A 20607-nucleotide genomic window follows, 5' to 3' on the forward strand; every position below is an offset into this window, starting at 1 on the left:
GCTGTCGATCTATAGGACTAAACGGAGGACGCGGACGTCACCTGTGTTTGTGGATCAGAGCATTGAAGGCCATGCCGTCTCTCCAGCTGGTGGTGAAGTTGTGGATGTTCACGTTGGGATACCTGAGGAACAACAGGACGAGGACATTCTGATTTAAACCTGCAGGACGTTTGTGTGGAGACTGTGTTAAACAGGTGTGACCCTGATGGAGGACGAGGCGTGTTCTACACGGTGCTGACGCGTGTAGCTGCTGCTTAGCCTGGCCTCACTGATACAGATGAGGTGGACAAAATAATAGAAACATCTGTCCATCTACTGTACATCTGGACTGTGCTGAAGGTCTCACTATACAGTGTGTGTGCAGTGTGTGTGTGTGTGTGTGCAGTGTGTGTGCAGTGTGTGTGTGTGCAGTGTGTGTGCAGTGTGTGTATGTGTGTGTGTGTGTGTGTGTGTGTGCTGTGTGTGTGTGTGCAGTGTGTGTGCAGTGTGTTCAGTGTGTGTGTGCGTGTGTGTACAGTGTGTGTGTGTGTGTGTGTGTGTGTGCAGTGTGTGTGCAGTGTGTGTGTGTGCAGTGTGTGTGCAGTGTGTGTGTGTGTGTGTGTGTGTGTGTGTGTGTGCAGTGTGTGTGCAGTGTGTGTGCAGTGTGTGCGTGTGTGTGTGTGTGCAGTGTGTGTGCAGTTTGTGCAGTGTGTGCATGTGTGTGTACAGTGTGTGTGTGTGTGTGTGTGTGTGTGTGTAGTGTGTTCAGTGTGTGTGTGTGTGTGTGTGCAGTGTGTACAGTGTGCAGCGTGTGTGCAGCGTGTGTGTGCAGCGTGTGTGTGCAGTGTGTGTGCAGGGTGCGTGTGCAGTGCATGCAGTGTGTGTGTGTGCAGTGTGTGTGTGTGTGTGTGTGTGTGTGCAGTGTGTGTGCAGTTTGTGCAGTGTGTGCATGTGTGTGTGCACTGTGTGCAGTGTGTGTGTGTAGTGTGTTCAGTGTGTGTGTGTGTGCAGTGTGTACTGTGTGCAGCGTGTGTGCAGCGTGTGTGTGCAGGGTGCGTGTGCAGTGCATGCAGTGTGTGTGTGCAGGTCCTCACCCTGCCGTCTTCATCTGACACCAGAGCAGCAGAGCATCTTTAGCTGATCTTTTCTCTTTGTTGTCCTCAGTCTCCACACTGATGTCCTGGATCTGAAAAGACAAACATGTCGGAGTCACACCTCCACCTGTCTGATGTTTACAGGCGAGTACACTGACACTTCAGCCACACCTCCACCTGTCTGACATATTTTGAATTTTTCACACCAGCATTCCCATCATGCTTTGAGTGATGTTAACATAAAATATATTGTTGCCATGGAGACGGTGGCTCTGTTTCCTTTTACCTGTATTTCTTTGCATTTTCAGTTTGCACCATGAAAGGTTAAAGCTTCACTAACTGTCTGCAGTGTAACCATGGTAACAGACAACAAACACTGGCTTACTGATGATACTGAAGAAAGCGTTTATCTGTGGACTGATTGGGTCGGGGTGTGTGTGTGTGTGGTGACACTCATCTCCTGACAGCACCTGAGGGAGGGATTTAGCTGTCAGTGGGAGCTGATTGGTCAGACCTTCAGGTGCTCTGAAGCTGTGTGAGCTCAGCGAGGGAAATCCAGTCCAGGATGCCTCCTGGACTGGGTTTCCATGACGATGGTGTGGCATCAGTAAATCATGAACCAGCCTGGACTTTAACCTGAGCAGGTAAATAACTGACACAGAGGAGGCGGACCAATCAGAGGCTGGTCTCAGCTCTACAGGGGGTGTGGCTTTGTTTGCTCTGCAGCACCTGTTACACCTGCTCAGGTGTCAAAGGGGCTGCCACCAAGAGGCGGGACGGTGGGGGCAGCACTGCACAAAAACTCGTCCTAAAGTTTCTGAGCGAGCCCCTGTTACCTGGAAGCGGAGGATTATGGTCCAGATGAGACCCAGCGTCAGTCGGTGGTTTCCATCCACGATGTCGTGAGAGCCCATGTTCTCCAGGTGAACCCGCTGCTCCTTCAGGAACTGCAGAGCTTTGTCCACGTTCTCCAGACAGTGGATACGCATCCGGCCTTTGGTGGGTTTGGGCTGGAGACGAAACATGATGGAAACAGGGTCAGGAAGATGTTCAACAGAACCAGCCCAGAGTTCGTGGCTGCCTTTCCTCCAGTTTCAGTTTTAGTTTCTGGGCCTTATTTCTGAGCAGCGCTCTGACAGTTCAGTGTTTCCTGACCTTGGTGAGATGCTTTGGCACCGAGCACAGGTAGAGACGAACAAACCACAATAAAAACTTTTTTATTAACATTGCTAAACTCGTGCGTAAGATAAGATGCAGCTTTATCAGTCCCACAGTGGGAAACCTTCAGATAATAAGATTAATTACATCATCTCACTGCACCCTCTTCTTCTGCAGTGTTAAATGGCACCTGAGTGAATTAGCGCCACCTACTGCTGACCTCGATGAACCAGCTTCATGAGTCCACAGAGTCTGAGTCCACAGAGTCTGAGTCCAGAGTCCGAGTCCACCGAGTCTGAGTCCACCGAGTCTGAGTACACCGAGTCTGAGTCCAGAGTCTCAGTCCACAGAGTCTGAGTCCAGAGTCTGAGTCCACCGAGTCTGAGGCCACCGAGTCTGAGTACACCGAGTCTGAGTCCAGAGTCTGAGTCCAGAGTCCGAGTCCACAGAGTCTGAGTCCAGAGAGTCTGAGTCCAGAGTCTGAGTCCACAGAGTCTCAGTCCACCGAGTCCGAGTCCACAGAGTCCGAGTCCACAGAGTCTGAGTCCAGAGTCTGAGTCCACCGAGTCTGAGTACACCGAGTCTGAGTCCACAGAGTCTGAGTCCACAGAGTCCGAGTCACCGAGTCTGAGTCCAGAGTCGCAGTCCACAGAGTCTCAGTCCAGAGTCTGAGTCCACAGAGTCTGAGTCCACCGAGTCTGAGTCCAGAGTCTGAGTCCACAGAGTCTCAGTCCACAGAGTCCGAGTCCACAGAGTCTGAGTCCAGAGTCTGAGTCCACCGAGTCTGAGTCCAGAGTCGCAGTCCACAGAGTCTGAGTCCATAGAGTCTGAGTCCACAGTCTCAGTCCACAGTCTCAGTCCACAGTCTCAGTCCACAGACACGTGCAGCTTTCAAACCTTCACCTGTTTCCTTTTTATTCGTGCCGTCTGGATTTCATTTCATTTCACTGTTGGTTTTCAGACGTTATGTTTTGGAAAAATTTTGTCACCAAATAATTTTCATGATGGTGTCTGTGAACAAACTGAACCCGTCTCAGGAAGTCATTTAGCTTCCTCTCCTATCAGTCTGAGCGCAAATTTTCACAATAAAAGTCCCATTAAGAAAATATTAGGACATGAAAAGATGTATGTTTGGTAAAGACGGCAGAAGGGAAGACAGCGACTGTTAAACCAGACCATACCCACAGAGACCTGGACAGGCACACACCCAGGTCTGGTCTAACACAGGATGTGGAGAAACGGATGCCTTTCCAGCTGAAAGACAGCCAGCCACAGACACCTCATCTGGATCAAGGACCAAGGCTGATGACTGGACCAGTTCCAAACTCCGACGGAAACTCTAACAAGTTTTATGTTTTGAGGGGGAAAACAGGAAGTAGGACACACCTGGTTCAGCTCTCACAAGATCAGAGCTGAAGCCCCTCCCTCTGGCTGACCCCTCCCCCTGACTGACCCCTCCCTCGACTGACCCCTCCCTCGGCTGTTCATGCAATGGATGTGAGAACATAATGTTCACAGTAGGTTCATATTAAGACTACATTACCCAGCAGCCTCTGAATAAAAAAACAAAACAAAACTATACATATATATAATTATGTATTTTGTGTACAGTGTGTATGTGTATGTGTGTGTGTGTGTGTGTGCGTTGCTCTGACCAGTCTCTCTCCTGACAGGACCTCCAGCAGCTTGATGAGCATGCGTCCGTCTCTCAGGTCCATGTACAGGTCTGTGATCCTGCAGGAGACTCTGGACAGGTGAGAGTTCACCCACTTAGTGAAGGTCTTCTTCTGCACCGCCTCACGCTCATCTGCGCGCGCACACACACACACACACACACACACACAGGATTCAGGGTCATCTGAAGGTCAAACTGAGGTCATCTGGCAAACAAACATTCAGTCCAATCAATAATCAATAATCAGACTGTCACAGAGTCTCAATGGGTTGTTTAGTCTCCTCTGTTTACATTCCACTCACAAAGACTCACATCGTCTGTGAACCCAGAGACACCACACACACACACACACACACACACACACACAGCCCCATAAACACTTTGCCCTTTTTAATAAACAATAAATACAAACAATGGCTCATGGAGAAGACGCAGAGCTTCATCACAGAGTCGGACCGACTGTCTGACCTTTGACCCAGAGGAAACAGGATGTGAAACATAAATGAATTCAGCAGCAGAGAGGGCGTTTCCTTCAATCGGGCCCTCAGGCTCAGGTACCAACACTGCTGCTGGGCCCCTGCAGGGTCCGGGGCCCAGGACCAGTTCTCCCACTTCACTGGTCGGTGGTCCAGTTTTCACTGTGACACACTGACACAAGGTGTGTGTGTGTGTGTGTGTGAGAGAGAGTGTGTGTGTGTGTGTGTGTGTGTGTATGTGAGAGAGTGTGTGTGTGTGTGTGTGTGTGTGTATGTGTGTGTGTGTGTGAGTGTGTGTGTGTGTGTGTGAGAGTGTGTGTGTGTGTGTGTGTATGTGAGAGAGTGTGTGTGTGTGTGTGTGTGTGTATGTGAGAGAGTGTGTGTGTGTGTGTGTGTATGTGTGTGTGTGTGTGTGAGTGTGTGTGTGTGTGTGTGTGTATGTGAGAGAGTGTGTGTGTGTGTGTGTGTGTGTGTGTGTATGTGAGAGAGTGTGTGTGTGTGTGTGTGTATGTGTGTGTGTGTGAGTGTGTGTGTGTGTGTGAGAGTGTGTGTGTGTGTGTGTGTGTGTATGTGAGAGAGTGTGTGTGTGTGTGTGTGTGTGTGTGTGTATGTGAGAGTGTGTGTGTGTGTGTGTGTGTGTATGTGAGAGAGTGTGTGTGTGTGTGTGTGTGTGTGTGTGTATGTGAGAGAGTGTGTGTGTGTGTGTGTGTGTGTCTGAACTTCACAGTGAACAGATGAAGATGATGCAGTAAAGAGCTGAAAGTTGCTGCAGGTTTTCAGGTTTAAACTCAGGAGAAACTCGGTGATGATGACTGAGCTCATGGTCCAGCAGGACATCAGTGGGACATCAGCAGGACATGAGCTGGACATGAGCTGGACATCAGCAGGACATGACCTGGGAGACGTTTTTCATTCTCAGACTTTGTGGAGGACTTTCAGCCACGTGAGCAGCGTCCTTCTGTGGATGTAACACCAGCAGGACGGAAACATCTGGATGGACTGTGATGAAACGTGGTTCAGTCGTTCATGGTCCCTTCAGGATGAACTGTAATAACTTTGCTGATCCTCTGATCTTTTTATCTGGTTCCACCATCAGGTCACAGTTTGGTTTACGACCTGATCCCTGCAGACATCGAGCGTCTGAGTCCACCTCGCTCAGACTCATAAAGACAGATACGCACGCCTGCATCTCGTCACCGCGGGCGAAGTCCGTCCTGTTTGCAGCTCTGCGAACACACACTCACAGAGCGAAAGTGTGAGATGATTCAGTGTGACCCCCAACATTTGTCCTGGGACCCCTCAGAGGCCGCAGACCCCAGACTGGGAACCAGTGAGCTCAGTGCTGGAAACATCAGACACAACTAACCTGATCAGTGCATGTCAACCTCTGACCTCTGACCTCCTGTGTCTCTCTGCTGATGGGTCTGATCGGATTCACACTCCTCCTCCTCCTTCTTACCTTGCAACTGTTTGAATCGACCCTCCAGCAGGTTGTAGTTGAGCTGCTGCTGAGCTGAGTCGGCTGACGCCCACTCCACCTCCATCACTGCCCCAAATATTCACGAGTGTAAACACACACACACAGTAAATCTAACACGAGAGGAGACGAGTCCCGCTGAAGAAAACCTGCTGCAGGTCAGCCCACGGAGATCTGGGTCATCGTCTCAGGTTTGTCACTCAGGCGACGCGTTTTCCTCCAAAACCCATTCAGAAGTTCACTGACATTTCAGCCGATTCTACTGGACGATCTCTCAGAAGCAGAATCCAGAGTTACAGCTGATGTTGTGTCGAAGTCAGAAAAATAAAAACCTTCTGTTTACAATTCACAGCAAAAGAGAATGAAAAAGACAAAATAAAAATCTTCCTTTCGAGGGTAAAAAGCAGATTCTGTAAAAACTGAACCACGGTCAAACTGACTAAGCCAAACCATAAAAACAAACTCTGAATCCAGACTCAGCCACAGAAACAGAACTCGTGTGTGAGGGTGAAATTTAGCTTTTTAACCCTCCTGTCGTGTTCGGGTCAAATCTGACCGATTTACAACTTAAAACACTCATAAATATTGTGTTTTACATCTGATTGCCTCAAGGCCTTATGATATCCTCCACATTATGCACTTGAACATATAAAAGTGATGATCACCTCTTTCATTGAATTTTTAGTGTTTTAATCAACCTTGTTACACCTGTGGTGTTCCCGGTCAAAAGTGACCGCCATAGGAAATGAATGGGTATCCAGACTATATTCATCCATCAGACAGAAAACATCCCCATACACACTACCCCAACTCACTCACTCACTCACTCACTCACTCACTCACTCACACACTCACACACACACACATTTCAGACTGAACAATGTCTTTTGCGGGTACACATCTCTTTCCCGCGCTTATGTGCCGATCCTCCCACGTGAACCAACCTCCTGATGAAACAATGGATCATATCTTCACACAGATTAGACAGGTGTCTGTTATGTGAACCGATCTCTTTCCCACGCTTTTGTGCCTATCCCCCACGTGAACCACACCTTCCGGACTAATCAATGTATCTTCTTCACACAGACCCCATATATATAGCTTGATGTTTACCTTGAACTTCTTTTACTCTGAGCACAATGAGTAGGCGACTGACCAAGCAGTTCTCTGTCGAAGAGGTTCTGGTCCAGGTTTTTGGACATGATGAAGAGGGCACTGAAATTGAACCAGAGATAGAGGAGGATGCCTCGGAAGTGGAAGACAACACAGATTTTGATCCAGACTGACCAGTCAACAGATGGAAAGGTAGAGACACCTGAAGAACAGGCACCTGAGGAGACATTCCAGTCCAAGAGTGGACACTTGCTCTGGTCTTCATCCCCCCCAGGACCGAGGAAGTAGAACAAGAGTGGAAAACATCATAAAGATGATGCCGGGGCCAACACGGTATAGAATAGAAGAATAGAATAGAATGTCTTTTATTGTCATTGGACATCTTTTACATGTACAACGAGATGGATGACATCTCGTGTGGATGACATCAAGTCCAGCTTCCAACTCTTTTTCCCATTGAGGGAATTATACTGGAGTTGACAAACCTGGAGGGGAAGCATGTGTTTGGGGACACCTGGAGAGAAATCCTTGATGTGTCTGCTTTCAACGCGTATGTGGTGTGGACAGCCATCGACTCAACCTGGAATCAGGGGAAGAGTTTCAAGACGAGACTTTTCCTAACAGAGCTGGGGAAAGCTTTGGTGACTCCTCTTATTCAACGGCGCCAGCACATTGTGATGCCTATGTTTGCAAGGCCCACTCTGACCTGAGTGTCACATGCCACTCATGTGCATGAATTCACACACACACACACACACACACACACACACACACACACACACACACACACACACACACACACACACACACACACAAACTTCATGTTGAGTTTGGTCTTTGGTTTTCCATTTATTTTACATTACATGTTCATTTTGTAATATATTTTCAGTGCCTATTTGTATTTTCACTGCAGTTATTTTATGTCTAATTCTATAAATTCATGTTAAGCACTACTTTGAGACACCATTCACAGCTAAAGAATGTTGAACAAAAATTTGGTGGTGAAAAATGGTTTTTGTGCTAATTTAAGAGCAGTTAAAACAGACCGGTCAATTTTGACCGGGAACACTAAAGTAAGGGGCGGGAGGTGAACACGACAGGAGGGTTAAAGAGCGAAGAAAGGTCAAATCCCCAAAACGACCTTTAACGCCGACGCTTTCTAAATCACAGAAAAACAAAATGAAGCCTGGACTGAGACAGAAAAACGTCCTCGTGTTATCATGAGGGGAAAGAAAAGAGTCCAGAGGTCAGAGTGACGGTCGCAGGATGACGAGCGTGGGTGTGTGTGTGTGTGTCTGTTTGTGTGTGTGTTTCCGGCCCTGCCCAGCACTCGAGGCAAGGCATCAGCAGCTACATGCTGCTGGTTTTTCCTGCTCACTGATCCCACTGATTGTTCTCCGTTTCCCTCCAGAACACACACACACACACACACACACACACACAGCCACAGACACACACACACACACAAGCCCCACCCACTGCAAACACAGGGGGGAAGGGGGAGCTGGGCTTCGCCTCTCAGGCTCAGATATCCTGCCCTGCTGTTGGTGGCTGGATGGAGCCTGAGGAGAACACCTGCAGACAAGACTCAGGGCACGAGAAGCTCCTCCCCTCCTGTATGTGTGTGTGTGTGTGTGTGTGTGTGTGTGTGTGTGTGTGTGTGTGTGTGTTTATGTTCTCCTGTAAAGACGAGTGAACTGAAAACATGATTTCTCTGTTACACTGTAAAAACAAACGTTTTCAATATAACGCAGGGTCAGACATTTTTTACAGTGTAGTGTGTGTGTGTGTGTGTGTGGGGGGTCACCAATCAGCCAATGGCACTGCAGCTTGACAATGATGTCATAAGCAGTGTGTAGGGGAGGGGGGTGTTTCCCTCCATTGTTCCTTCACATTCCTGAATGAAGGAGAGGAAATAAGAAACAAACATCCTGGGCACACACACACACACACACACACACACACAGTCACACACACACACAGTCACACACACACACACACAGTCACACACACACGCACACACACACACACACGCACACACACACAGTCACACACGCACACACACAGTCACACACACACACAGTCACACACACACACAGTCACACACACACGCGCACAGTCACACACACACGCACACACACACACACACGCACACACACACAGTCACACACGCACACACACATAGTCACACACACACGCACACAGTCACACACACACACAGTCACACACACACACACACAGTCACACACACACACACACAGTCACACACACACACAGTCACACACACACACAGTCACACACACACGCGCACAGTCACACACACACGCACACACACACACACACGCACACACACACAGTCACACACGCACACACACATAGTCACACACACACGCACACAGTCACACACACACACAGTCACACACACACGCACACAGTCACACACACACGCGCACAGTCACACACACACGCACACACACGCACACACACACACACACGCACACACACACAGTCACACACGCACACACACATAGTCACGCACACACGCGCACAGTCACACACACACGCGCACAGTCACACACACACGCACACACGCGCACACACGCACACACACACAGCCACACACGCACACACACAGTCACACACACACGCACACAGTCACACACACACACACACAGTCACACACACACACAGTCACACACACACGCGCACAGTCACACACACACGCACACACATGCACACACACACAGTCACACACGCACACACACACAGTCACACACACACGCGCACAGTCACACACACACGCACACACACGCACACACACACAGTCACACACGCACACACACATAGTCACACACACACACACACACACAGTCACACACACACACACACACACACAGTCACACACACACACACACACACAGTCACGCACACACACACGTTTGTACCTCTGTATTTGTGAGGACACTGTGTATGAATGTATTTGAGGACATTCTCAATATAAAACTATAAGAAATGAAAGAACTGTGTTTGGTGCTCTCTGTCTCTGTCTCTGCTTCTGTCTCTGACTCTGCCTCTGCCTCTGTCTCTGTCTCTGTCTCTGCTTCTGTCTCTGACTCTGCCTCTGCCTCTGCCTCTGCCTCTGTCTCTGACTCTGTCTCTGTCTCTGTCTCTGTCTCTGCTTCTGTCTCTGACTCTGCCTCTGCCTCTGCCTCTGCCTCTGTCTCTGCCTCTGCCTCTGACTCTGTCTCTGACTCTGTCTCTGACTCTGTCTCTGTCTCTAACTCTGACTCTGACTCTGTCTCTGACTCTGACTCTGTCTCTGTCTCTGACTTGTCACCGTACCGGGGGCTCAGTTCAGGAGCTGATCGGTCGTCCAGGAATCTGGAGGTTCCTGGTTTGATCCCTGGATCCTCCAGAGAGACGTCGTGAGGCTGGTTAGTCTCAGAGTCCACGATATGTCAAATGTCTCCAGAGAAACGTTGTTCATGTTACTTCAAACAAAATCTGACAACCCCCCTGCATGCCCCTCCATGTTCCTCCATGTTCCTCCATGTTGGTTCTCTGTAGATCATATTATAAAGTAACAAACAGAAGAACCCAGAGAGAGCCCAGGGTGTTTGGGGCCCCTGGTGACTGGGGGCCCGGCTGATTCCCGTCCAGTTTATCCATGAAGCAGCTGCTGAACAGTGTGATCAGCTGACTGGACGGTTCAGCGGGAATCGAACCTGTGAGCTGACAGTCAGCTGATGATGAGCTCAGAGTGAAAACATGCCATCACAGAGTCAGCAGAGCGCCGGGCATGCTGGGAGCCTGGCGTCATCCTTTCACAATAAAATACCTGTAAATCTCAGGGAAATGAATTTCCTGAAGGAAGTTTTGCCAGGACAGAAGAGGCTTTTACAGGAATGCAGTGAAAACAGAGTCATGTGATCAGGACTCAAACAAACACTGATCCCAGTGCAGTGGACGGAGTGGACGCAGTCACACTCACAGAGCTACAGTTATATCAGGTAACTTCTGTTTCTCCGTGGCTGGTTACAGAGCAGAGACGACTGAGCGTGTGCAGGACACGATGTACAGATGGACACATGGACACATGGACAGCTGCTGTATTAAAACACTTTGGTTCAGCTCAGTCCAGAACCGGCTGCTGGTTAAAGGGACACGCTGGTCATTCAGTTCTCAGAGAGACAGAGACAGATTAAACCAGAGGCAGCAGAGGTGGACATACCCCAATGAGTCTACATTTCCCACAATGCACCTGGATAAAGTATTTCATTAGAGCCCCCTGCCTGGTAAACTGAGATAAGTTCAGGGGCAGAGAAGAAACCTGAGTCCTGGCCTGCTGCACGTGCACGTTACCTGAGGAACCCGAGGAACCCGAGGAACCCCAGCTCTCTGAGGAACCCGGTCTTGTGTTTCAGGGCAGCAGAGGAGAAATAAATGATTGAGCTCCATGGGAATCAGAACAGTCCCTCATACCACTGAACAAACAACCCCCCCGAAAATTACACACTTCACCAGCTGGTTTTGTTCTCAGACAGAATTTCTAATTTCCCAACACCTGTGAATGCAGCATCAGCTCTCCTGTCCCCCTCTGTCCAATCAAAGGCCTCGATCAGACACAACATTAAACATCAGTTTCCAAACCGTTTGGCCTGATTCAGATTTTCATCATCTGCTGTCTCTGTGTGTTTGTTGTCTCAGTTGTTGTCTTTTCTGTCTTTGTTGTGTAACATCACAGATTTTTTGTCACTTCATATAAACTGACTTAAGCTGGACTTAAGGCGGTCTGGCTCCTACCTGCGAGCGCCTTGATGCGAGAGCGTTCGAAGAGGCGGGCCGAGCTGTTCTCGTTGTCCCAGTCGTCGTCCCAGCGGTTGTTGACCGTGTCGTTGCTGCTGTACTGCTGCTGCAGCTCCATGTGGTCGTACTCGGCGGCCACCGTCGTCATCATGACCTTTCACCTCTGACACGCCTTCAAGTCAGCGGAGACACGTCCACATCAGCAGCTTCAGGCCGAGACCTGCGGGGACAGACACACAGGAAGTCGGCGGCGGTGAGTTTGAGGTCTGTACTCACCTGTTCAGCTCTGACCTGTTTAAACAGACACTTTGTTTTAGCAGATTCTGGATCAGGCTTTGCTTGAACCATCTGCTATAAGCTCAGACTGCTGGGGGACTTCCCATCATGCACCAGGCTCCTCTCTGTCTGCTCTCATTCACACCCCATTCAAACATGTTACTGACTGAGCTTCTTCTCTTTCCTGTCGTTCTGTTCTTTCTCTCCTCTCTTCTTCTGTCGCTCTCTGCTGCTGTGGATCAGCTGCTGTGGATCAGCTGCTGTGGATCGGCTGCTGTGGATCAGCTGCTGTGGATCTGCTGCTGTGGATCTGCTGCTGTGGATCTGCTGCTGTGGATCGGCTGCTGTGGATCTGCTGCTGTGGATCTGCTGCTGTGGATCGGCTGCTGTGGATCTGCTGCTGTGGATCTGCTGCTGTGGATCTGCTGCTGTGGATCTGCTGCTGTGGATCGGCTGCTGTGGATCTGCTGCTGTGGATCGGCTGCTGTGGATCGGCTGCTGTGGATCGGCTGCTGTGGATCGGCTGCTGTGGATCGGCTGCTGTGGATCGGCTGCTGTGGATCTGCTGCTGTGGATCGGCTGCTGTGGATCGGCTGCTGTGGATCGGCTGCTGTGGATCGGCTGCTGTGGATCGGCTGCTGTGGATCTGCTGCTGTGGATCGGCTGCTGTGGATCGGCTGCTGTGGATCTGCTGCTGTGGATCGGCTGCTGTGGATCGGCTGCTGTGGATCGGCTGCTGTGGATCGGCTGCTGTGGATCGGCTGCTGTGGATCTGCTGCCTCAGATGTTCTGAATTATTTCAGATTCACTCAAGTTTTTTTTCCTTTAAACGAATAAAAGCGAGTTCACAGTTCACTCTTCATGTCTCTTCATGTCTCCTGACGTTGGATCAGTGTCTCTGTGTCCATCAGTAAACTCAGAGCTCCCCCTGCTGGATTCACCACAACACAGCACACATTTACACACACTACACAAACCTGCACACACACATTTGTACTATACTTGTGAACTGCATGAACTTTAACCTGAACCTGACTCTGACCTTAATCCTCAAACTGCCCTTTGAGAAGGTGTCATATGAATCAATGCTGGTCCTCACAAGGACACAAAGACAGAAGGTCAGAGGATAAAAAGAACAAACACACACAGGTGGAGTAAATCGCCAGCTGATGTTGTGTACGAGTTCAGTTTGGAGCCCCTAGATGGCGCTGTAATCTCAGTCCATCACAGGACACTGTGGGGTATTTATAAACTTCCGTACACCCGAGGAGACTCACCTGTGTCTCCATCAGGCTGAGAGCTGACGCTCACAACACATAATTCGTAAAAGCCAGCTGCAGGGTCTCAGAGTCTCAGCCTCAGGGACAGGGTCAGGGACAGGGTCAGGGACAGGGTCTGGGGTCAGGGTCAGACTCAGGGGTCATGGTCAGGGTCAGACTCAGGGTCAGGCTCAGGGACAGGGTCAGGGACAGGGTCTGGGGTCAGGGTCAGACTCAGGGGTCATGGTCAGGGTCAGACTCAGGGTCAGGCTCAGGGACAGGGTCAGGGACAGGGTCTGGGGTCAGGGTCAGACTCAGGGGTCATGGTCAGGGTCAGACTCAGGGTCAGACTCAGGGACAGGGTCAGGGATCATTACTCTTGTTTTTCTCTTCCAAAGTGAAAACCTCCATGGAGATAAACCAGTTTCTCCTGATCTCTGTAAAACTGGAATCAATTCATGTTTGGATTACAGTTTAATTTGGGATCAACAGCAGCAGAGGCTCATGGGTAACGTAGTACTCTGAGCCTCCACAGACTGAGCTGATGATCTGATGAGTTTCAGGAAGTTAAGAGCTCCATCACGTCAGAGTTATTGGACTGAGCATCGGCTGGAGCCATCACAGCACTCAGACATCCAGAGGACGTCCTCTGGGACACAGTCCATTAATGGACATGACTTCCCAGAATCCTCCGCTGAATGGGGGAAACAGATCTCTGATCAGTGAGCTGAAGGAAAGAAAACGACTCTACTCTCTTCATCCTGCATCTTTCACGTGATACGAACCAAATCCAGAGCTAACGTGACACAGCCGTTATGAAAACCGTCTGAACGGGACCCGGGTCCTTCAGACCTGGTTTCATCAAAGCAGCATCGTCCTTTAACATCAGTGAGAAATTCATCTGATCGCTAAAATAAAACAGGACAGACATCACTGCAACCACACACACCTGAACACTTTTCACAGTGAGATAAAGTTGTGAACATTAAATCTTTATGTATTAAATTTCTCAAACAGTAAAGTAAATGTTCTAAAAAGAGAACGAGGAGGCAGAAAACGAAACCTGTTCCAGATTTCCCTGGAAAAAGAAGCTGTTTGAGGATAAAAATAAGTTTCCTAGTGAAAACTGAGGAGGAGAAACACAGCTTTAACATGGGGGGCTGTGGGGGAGGGGCAGGAAGTGTTAGCGCCCCCCGCCCTCTCCCTCTGGGTTTGTGTCTGTTTGGGTTCACATCGCTCCACATTCCCCAAACATGACGAACAGAAACCCTGAGAACGTCCTCACCCACAACACCAGCTTCAACCCCTCCCCCGACACCACGGCAGCTTTCTGTAGTATCACCTTTTATATGAGAGATCTGTGGGGGCCAGTGGGGCCCGGGGGCCCCGTTAGTGATGCAGGCTGCAGTTCACACATAACATCTGCCCAAGTCTGACTAAATGTCATGAAAATTTCTCCAGCAGACAGAAAACCACCCAGTCTAACAGACCTGGTCCCACAGAGGCTTCCCCCACACCCACCCCCTGCACCCCCCCGCACACCCTGCACACCCACCCCCCCATTCCTCTCCCCGTTCCTATGATTGTTGTTGACCAAGTGGCTCTGACTCCTGAAATACCATCAAACATTCCTCTGTGCCTGACAGTCACAGCTGAGGACACACACACACACACACACACACACACACACACACACACACACGTCTGTCTTCATAAATCATGAAGCACAGAGATTTAGATTGTGAGGATGTGGGGGCGAGTCCCCACAATATGAGTAACACCTGTTCTCACACACACAGAGCAGCAGGTGTGTGTCACCTGTCAGCAGCAGCTGTCTCACAGGAAGTTGGCTGTGCAGGAATGTGTCAGCTCAGAGTGTCAGTTTGTCTGCAGAACAAATGACGAGCACCAAGCTAACACTGTTAGCGACACTGTTAGCTTCTGTGGATGTTCACTGTTGTCTGTTCTCAGTTCACGAGGACAAATATATCTGTGTCACCAAAAATACCTTCGTACTCTCAGACGTCAGACACTGACTTCAATCCCAGAGTTCCAGAGTTCCATGTTCACGTTAATCACACTCTCATGTGCAGTGAATACGCAGCTGCAGTAAGCAGCTGGTTAGCTTAGCAGGTTAGCTGAAAAGTAAAAACGTTAAGCCTGTGCTCCTGGGCATGAAGCAGCCCGGGAAACGAAGATCTGTTTTTCACTTTGGTTTTGTACAAAGATACAAGATGTTCATCTTTTTGGTACGAAGGTAGATTTTGTTTGGGCAGAGTCATGCTATTTCCAGTCTTAATGTTAAGCTTTCACAGTCCAACTGTCCCAGTAACAGCAGCTGAATCAGCTGTGATCTGCCCCTGTCTGCAGTGAACCATGGATGGACAGACTCCTCTCACTGGGTCACTGTGACACTGAGGGAAACTGAAAAACAGCAGGATTCTGAATGAAGTTCTGCAGGATGGACATCAGAGATGATGATATTCTCAGGAAGTGATGTCACACTGAATCATATCAACGAGTGTCAGGTCTGGGATCAGGTCTGGGTTCAGGTCTGGGATCAGGTCTGGGATCGGTCTGGGATCAGGTCTGGGATCAGGTCTGGGATCAGGTCTGGGTTCAGGTCTGGGTTCAGGTCTGGGATGGGGTCTGGGATGGGGTCTGGGATGGGGTCTGGGTTCAGGTCTGGGATCGGGTCTGGGTTCAGGTCTGGGTTCAGGTCTGGGTTCAGGTCTGGGATCGGGTCTGGGTTCAGGTCTGGGATCGGGTCTGGGTTCAGGTCTGGGTTCAGGTCTGGGATCGGTCTGGGATCAGGTCTGGGATCAGGTCTGGGTTCAGGTCTGGGATCGGGTCTGGGTTCAGGTCTGGGTTCAGGTCTGGGATCGGGTCTGGGTTCAGGTCTGGGATCGGGTCTGGGTTCAGGTCTGGGTTCAGGTCTGGGATCGGTCTGGGATCAGGTCTGGGATCAGGTCTGGGTTCAGGTCTGGGATCAGGTCTGGGTTCAGGTCTGGGTTCAGGTCTGGGATCAGTCTGGGATTGGGTCTGGGATCAGGACTCTGAGCAAAAGGAGGATTTTTGACGTAAATTAGTCTCCAAGTGTTTTCGTTTCCTCCAGCTGAGAAACAGCAGAAGAACAATGAGCTCACTGAACAGAGCAGGGTGGAGTTACACACACACACACACACACACACACACAGTCATTTCCTGGTTAGCCGACCCCACCCTTCACACAGAGCAGCTCCATCACTGATCTCTGGTCAGTATAAACAGAGTGAAACTCATTTCTGCTGAATCACACGTCACAACACAACAACTGTTAACAATCGATCGACAACTGTTCTGATAATCGATTCATTGATACGACACCTGAAGCCGCCATCTTCTGCTGAAGGATGTTACCTTATGTTCATGACTCAAAGTCCTGAAACAACAGGAGAAACCCGGCAGATCTCAGACCAGTTTCCTCTGAACACACTCAGCTCCGTGAGACATCCATCGTCCTGTTCGTTATCCCTCCCTTTCCTGTCACTGACGATAATTCTGGTTTATTTCAACCCGGCGTGTTTCTCGAGGGTCGAGCTAATGTTTCACACAAAGGACTGGAAGGTGCTGATTCACTCCCCGTGTGAGAGGTGACGGTGCATGACCCGTGACGTCTCAGAGTCAAACTTCAGAACCGTCCTCATCCAGCTGAGGTTCATGCTGCATCTGTTCGTGAACAGGCCAGACCCCTGTGAGTCAGCTGTAACAGCCGTTCCAGGCAGAACCGTGTTCACTGTGGTTCAGACTGAGACGCGAGGGTCGAACAGCTCATCCTGATTGGACATGAGCCGTGGGGCCACGGCGGACACGTCACAGCGATCCGTTAATCTGCCTCGCAGCCGCTGGCTTTACTGCCATATTCACTTTTATACAACTTGGATGTGGTCACAGCAGCTTCAGCTGGATACTGAGGGTTGTTGTTGTTGTTGTTGGGTCGTCTCCTGTTGTGCTGCTGAGGACACTGACCCGCCCTCGTCTCACAGTTCTGGGACGCACACATTGTGTGTCACTGACGCGATGAACACAAACTCCACAGGAAGTTTAACAACAAACAAGCAGCAAAAAGCCAAACAGACTCAGAGAAGCTGAAAGCAGCTGATGTCTGAAGCTTCACGTCAATGATCGACAACAAGTGATCGACAGACTGATCAATACACCCATCAATGATCAATCAGGAACATCTGGATGATGTGAAGCCTCCAGGATGATCCGTCCTGTGGATCTGATGTTCTCATTAGTTTGGAACTAGCTTCTGTGGATGTTCATGAAGTTTTACAGCTGTACGTTGAAGGAACGTTTTCCAGACGTTCTCAGAACGTTCTCTGGAGCTCTGGGCTGAATTCTGTGGAGAACCTCCAGGATCAACAGAACGGGAACTTTCACAGAAGCAGACACAGGTTCCTGCGTTTGTCAGGGAGGGTTAGGGTTCCTCCATCAGTCACTCAGATCATCACAGCCCGGGCCCCGGCCGGACTGGATCCGGCCCTGTTTAACAACAAAGCGGTGTAATGGGGAGAGAGGGGGGGGGAGAACCTCGGGAAAACGTTCTCGCAATGTTTCCGCAACCAAAACACGTCTCTGAGCGGATCTGGAGACAGAGGCCTGCTCAGCCCTCTCCGCACCGACCCGCACAGCCGCTCACAGGCGGGGACAGCTGCCGGAGGCCGGACACTACCCGCTCAGTGTACCGCTAAAAAATCAGATGTGCGCAGAAAGGAGTGTGTGTGTGTGTGTGTGTGTGTGTGTGTGTGTGGTGTGTGTGTGTGTGTGTGTGTGTGTCGGAGAGAAGCTCCGCTGTTTATTGTCCCGAACACACACATTAACACACATCTCCTCCTCCTCCTCCTCCTCCTCCCGCGGCCACGCCTGTTTTTGCGTCCATGCATGGCGCACCGTTATTATCCTCCATCCTCCTGCCGAGGCAAATGGCTGCTGGCGGGGCGGGGGAGACGAGCGGCGGACATGCGGGAGGAGAGGCACCGCGGCGCGGCCGCAGAGTGCCGCTCGGGCCGGGAGATCGCACCGGGCCTCCAGCAGCCCGGAGACTTCCTGCTCTAACCGGAGCAGCGGAGTCCGATCGGCGGGATTCGGCCGAGTCTCCGCCGACATGAAGCGAAGTTTGCGGAGGATCAGAGGCTGCGTGAGTCCCTCCCTCCGCACAGCTCCAATCACAGCAACAATGGAGGCGCAGCAGAAACAGGCGGAGAAAGAAGCGGCTTACCTGCTCTGAGGATCCACCGGAGTCTCCAAACTTCAGCGCGGATGAAGAAGAGTCGGACACGGAGAGGACGGAGCGACAGACGGAGAGACAGACAGGAGTGAGCCGCTGCTGCTGCTGCTGCTGCAGGGAATGACGGGAAAGAATCCGCACTGCCCCCCTCCTCCCCCAGCCTCCGCCCCCTCCTCCTCCTCCCCCCTCCTCCTTCAGACTCTGTGGAGTCTCTGCATCAGTGCGGGTCTGACCGACCGGGCCTGGATCAGACTGAGATGCTGGTTTTCATCTTTTATTTCTCTGACTGGACTTTGTGCTGCGTTCAGGGACATCTCTGGGTATAAAACTCCAGCTTTGAGAAAACAACATGAACAGTCCTAAACTCCTGTCAGCGCCCCCTACAGGCTGCAGAGTCCATCACACGCCTCCTGGCCTTTTACCTGTCCTTAGGGTCTGAACAGGTCCAGTTTGTCCTGAGGGGGCGCTACAGGAAACATCTGAAGGGTTCAGGTTCATCCTCTGGAGAGCAGGAGTCGATCAGGGAATCGTCCTCCAGCATTTCCTCGTTTTTATTTTCTTCTCTGATTAACTGAACAAATCATCAGCTGATATTTGATGGTTCATCTCAGTCCATTAGGAGGGTCAGGAAGTGATGTCACACAGTGGGCGTGGCCCCATGTCATCAGTCAGTGCTACTTAATAATGAACGAGCTTAATGGATCAGCAGCCGTTAACAATCAGCTTCTGTCAGAGGAAACACTCACACGCCTGCAGTTTAATGTTCAGCAGATCACGCAGCTTTGATGGTAACAGCCGCTGAGGCTCATGGGTAATGTAGTACTAAGACTAATGACATGCAGAGCGAAGAACCTGGGACATTTGATGGACTTTTACAGTTTACTGGCCTGTGGAGCTGAACATGTTGGGTGGGGGGGGCTCTGAGCATGTTGGGGTTGGGGGGTGGGGGGGGCAGGCTCTCTGAGCATGTTGGGGTTGGGGGGTGGGGGGGCAGGCTCTCTGAGGAGCTGCTGCTGTGTAAACTGATCTGAGCTGACAGTCAGCACTCAGACCATTACAGTCTGATGGAAAACACTGAGGCTTAATGAGCGCTGTGATTGGATAAACACACTCAGAGTGCATCAGAGAGCATGTGGTACGTACCTGAGTGCTGTCTGCTGCCGCGCCGCATCGCCCTGTCTCCAGTTCTCAGGTTGGTCTTTGAAGGATTTGGCTGATCTGTTGTTTCTGACCTGCAGGTTCTGCTCCATCAGGACCAGGATCTCATACACACAGGTGTGTGCTGCTCTCAACTATGTCCAGGTGGACTCAGAACCAGACCACGGCAAGGAGCCGGAGACCTCACGTCACCGTGTCCCTGTTTGTGCCGGGACGTCACAGCTACAGATGTCAATGATTCCTGGTCAAAAAACTGATCAGTTGTGAAGACCTGGACCCATGGTGGTCTGGATGTATGCCTGGACTCTGACTGCAGAAAGGTGATGGATCAATGACCCAATTAAAAAATTATTCACCTGTTCATTTCAGGTTTTGCTAAAATCAACACCTGACCATCAGGGCCAGATCTTCCTGTCCACAGCAGACGGGGACAATATGTAAGACGTTTAAGTCTTTATGGTCCTTTCTGGAAAAAACTGAATTCAGTGCTGAAATGTTGAGTTTGAGGACACGTAGCTGAAAGACCATTAGACCAACACCCGCCCAGCACCTGTCCTCAAGCCTGGATCCAGATGTGGTTCTGTGCCTCTTCGTCACCTTCAAAACTTCCACAATCAAAATTGTCTCAAAGCGCTTTACAGAGACCCAGAGCCTGACCCCAGAGCAAGCACTTAAGGCGACATGTTCTATATGTTGCATGTCCTTCTCCTCCTCTCCTCCGTTCCCAGCTGTCCTATCTTCCTCCTCTTCCTCAGCCCAGCCCTCAGCAGGAGGGTCCCCCATATGAGCCAGGTTCACAGGGAGCTGTGTCTGCTGATCTGGGGTCAGACTCTGGCTCTCTGACGGTGGGGGCTGTATAAATAA

At 50.5% G+C, this 20607-nt stretch overlaps 1 protein-coding gene across 2 annotated transcripts in view; it reads right to left on the reverse strand.

The window, feature by feature from the left end:
• Nucleotides 1-18697, reverse strand: part of LOC121180168 (spectrin beta chain, non-erythrocytic 1-like) — a 36429-nt gene extending 17732 nt beyond the window's left edge. The window contains exons 1-6 of one of the 2 annotated variants that reach the window (XM_041035338.1): nt 18577-18697; nt 11776-11998; nt 3887-4038; nt 1910-2083; nt 1074-1165; nt 42-122 (exon numbers count right to left, since the gene is read on the reverse strand). In XM_041035338.1, the coding sequence (XP_040891272.1) occupies nt 42-122; nt 1074-1165; nt 1910-2083; nt 3887-4038; nt 11776-11929 (653 nt within the window). In that variant the 5' untranslated portion in view covers nt 11930-11998; nt 18577-18697. Of the gene's footprint in view, nt 1-41; nt 123-1073; nt 1166-1909; nt 2084-3886; nt 4039-5841; nt 6380-11775; nt 11999-18576 lie in introns of those variants that run through there. The other variant, XM_041035339.1, reaches the window with a different exon arrangement.
• Nucleotides 18698-20607: the final 1910 nt, after the last annotated feature.

The sequence above is a fragment of the Toxotes jaculatrix genome, chromosome 4, assembly GCF_017976425.1.
Source record: "Toxotes jaculatrix isolate fToxJac2 chromosome 4, fToxJac2.pri, whole genome shotgun sequence".
Taxonomy (NCBI): domain Eukaryota; kingdom Metazoa; phylum Chordata; class Actinopteri; family Toxotidae; genus Toxotes; species Toxotes jaculatrix.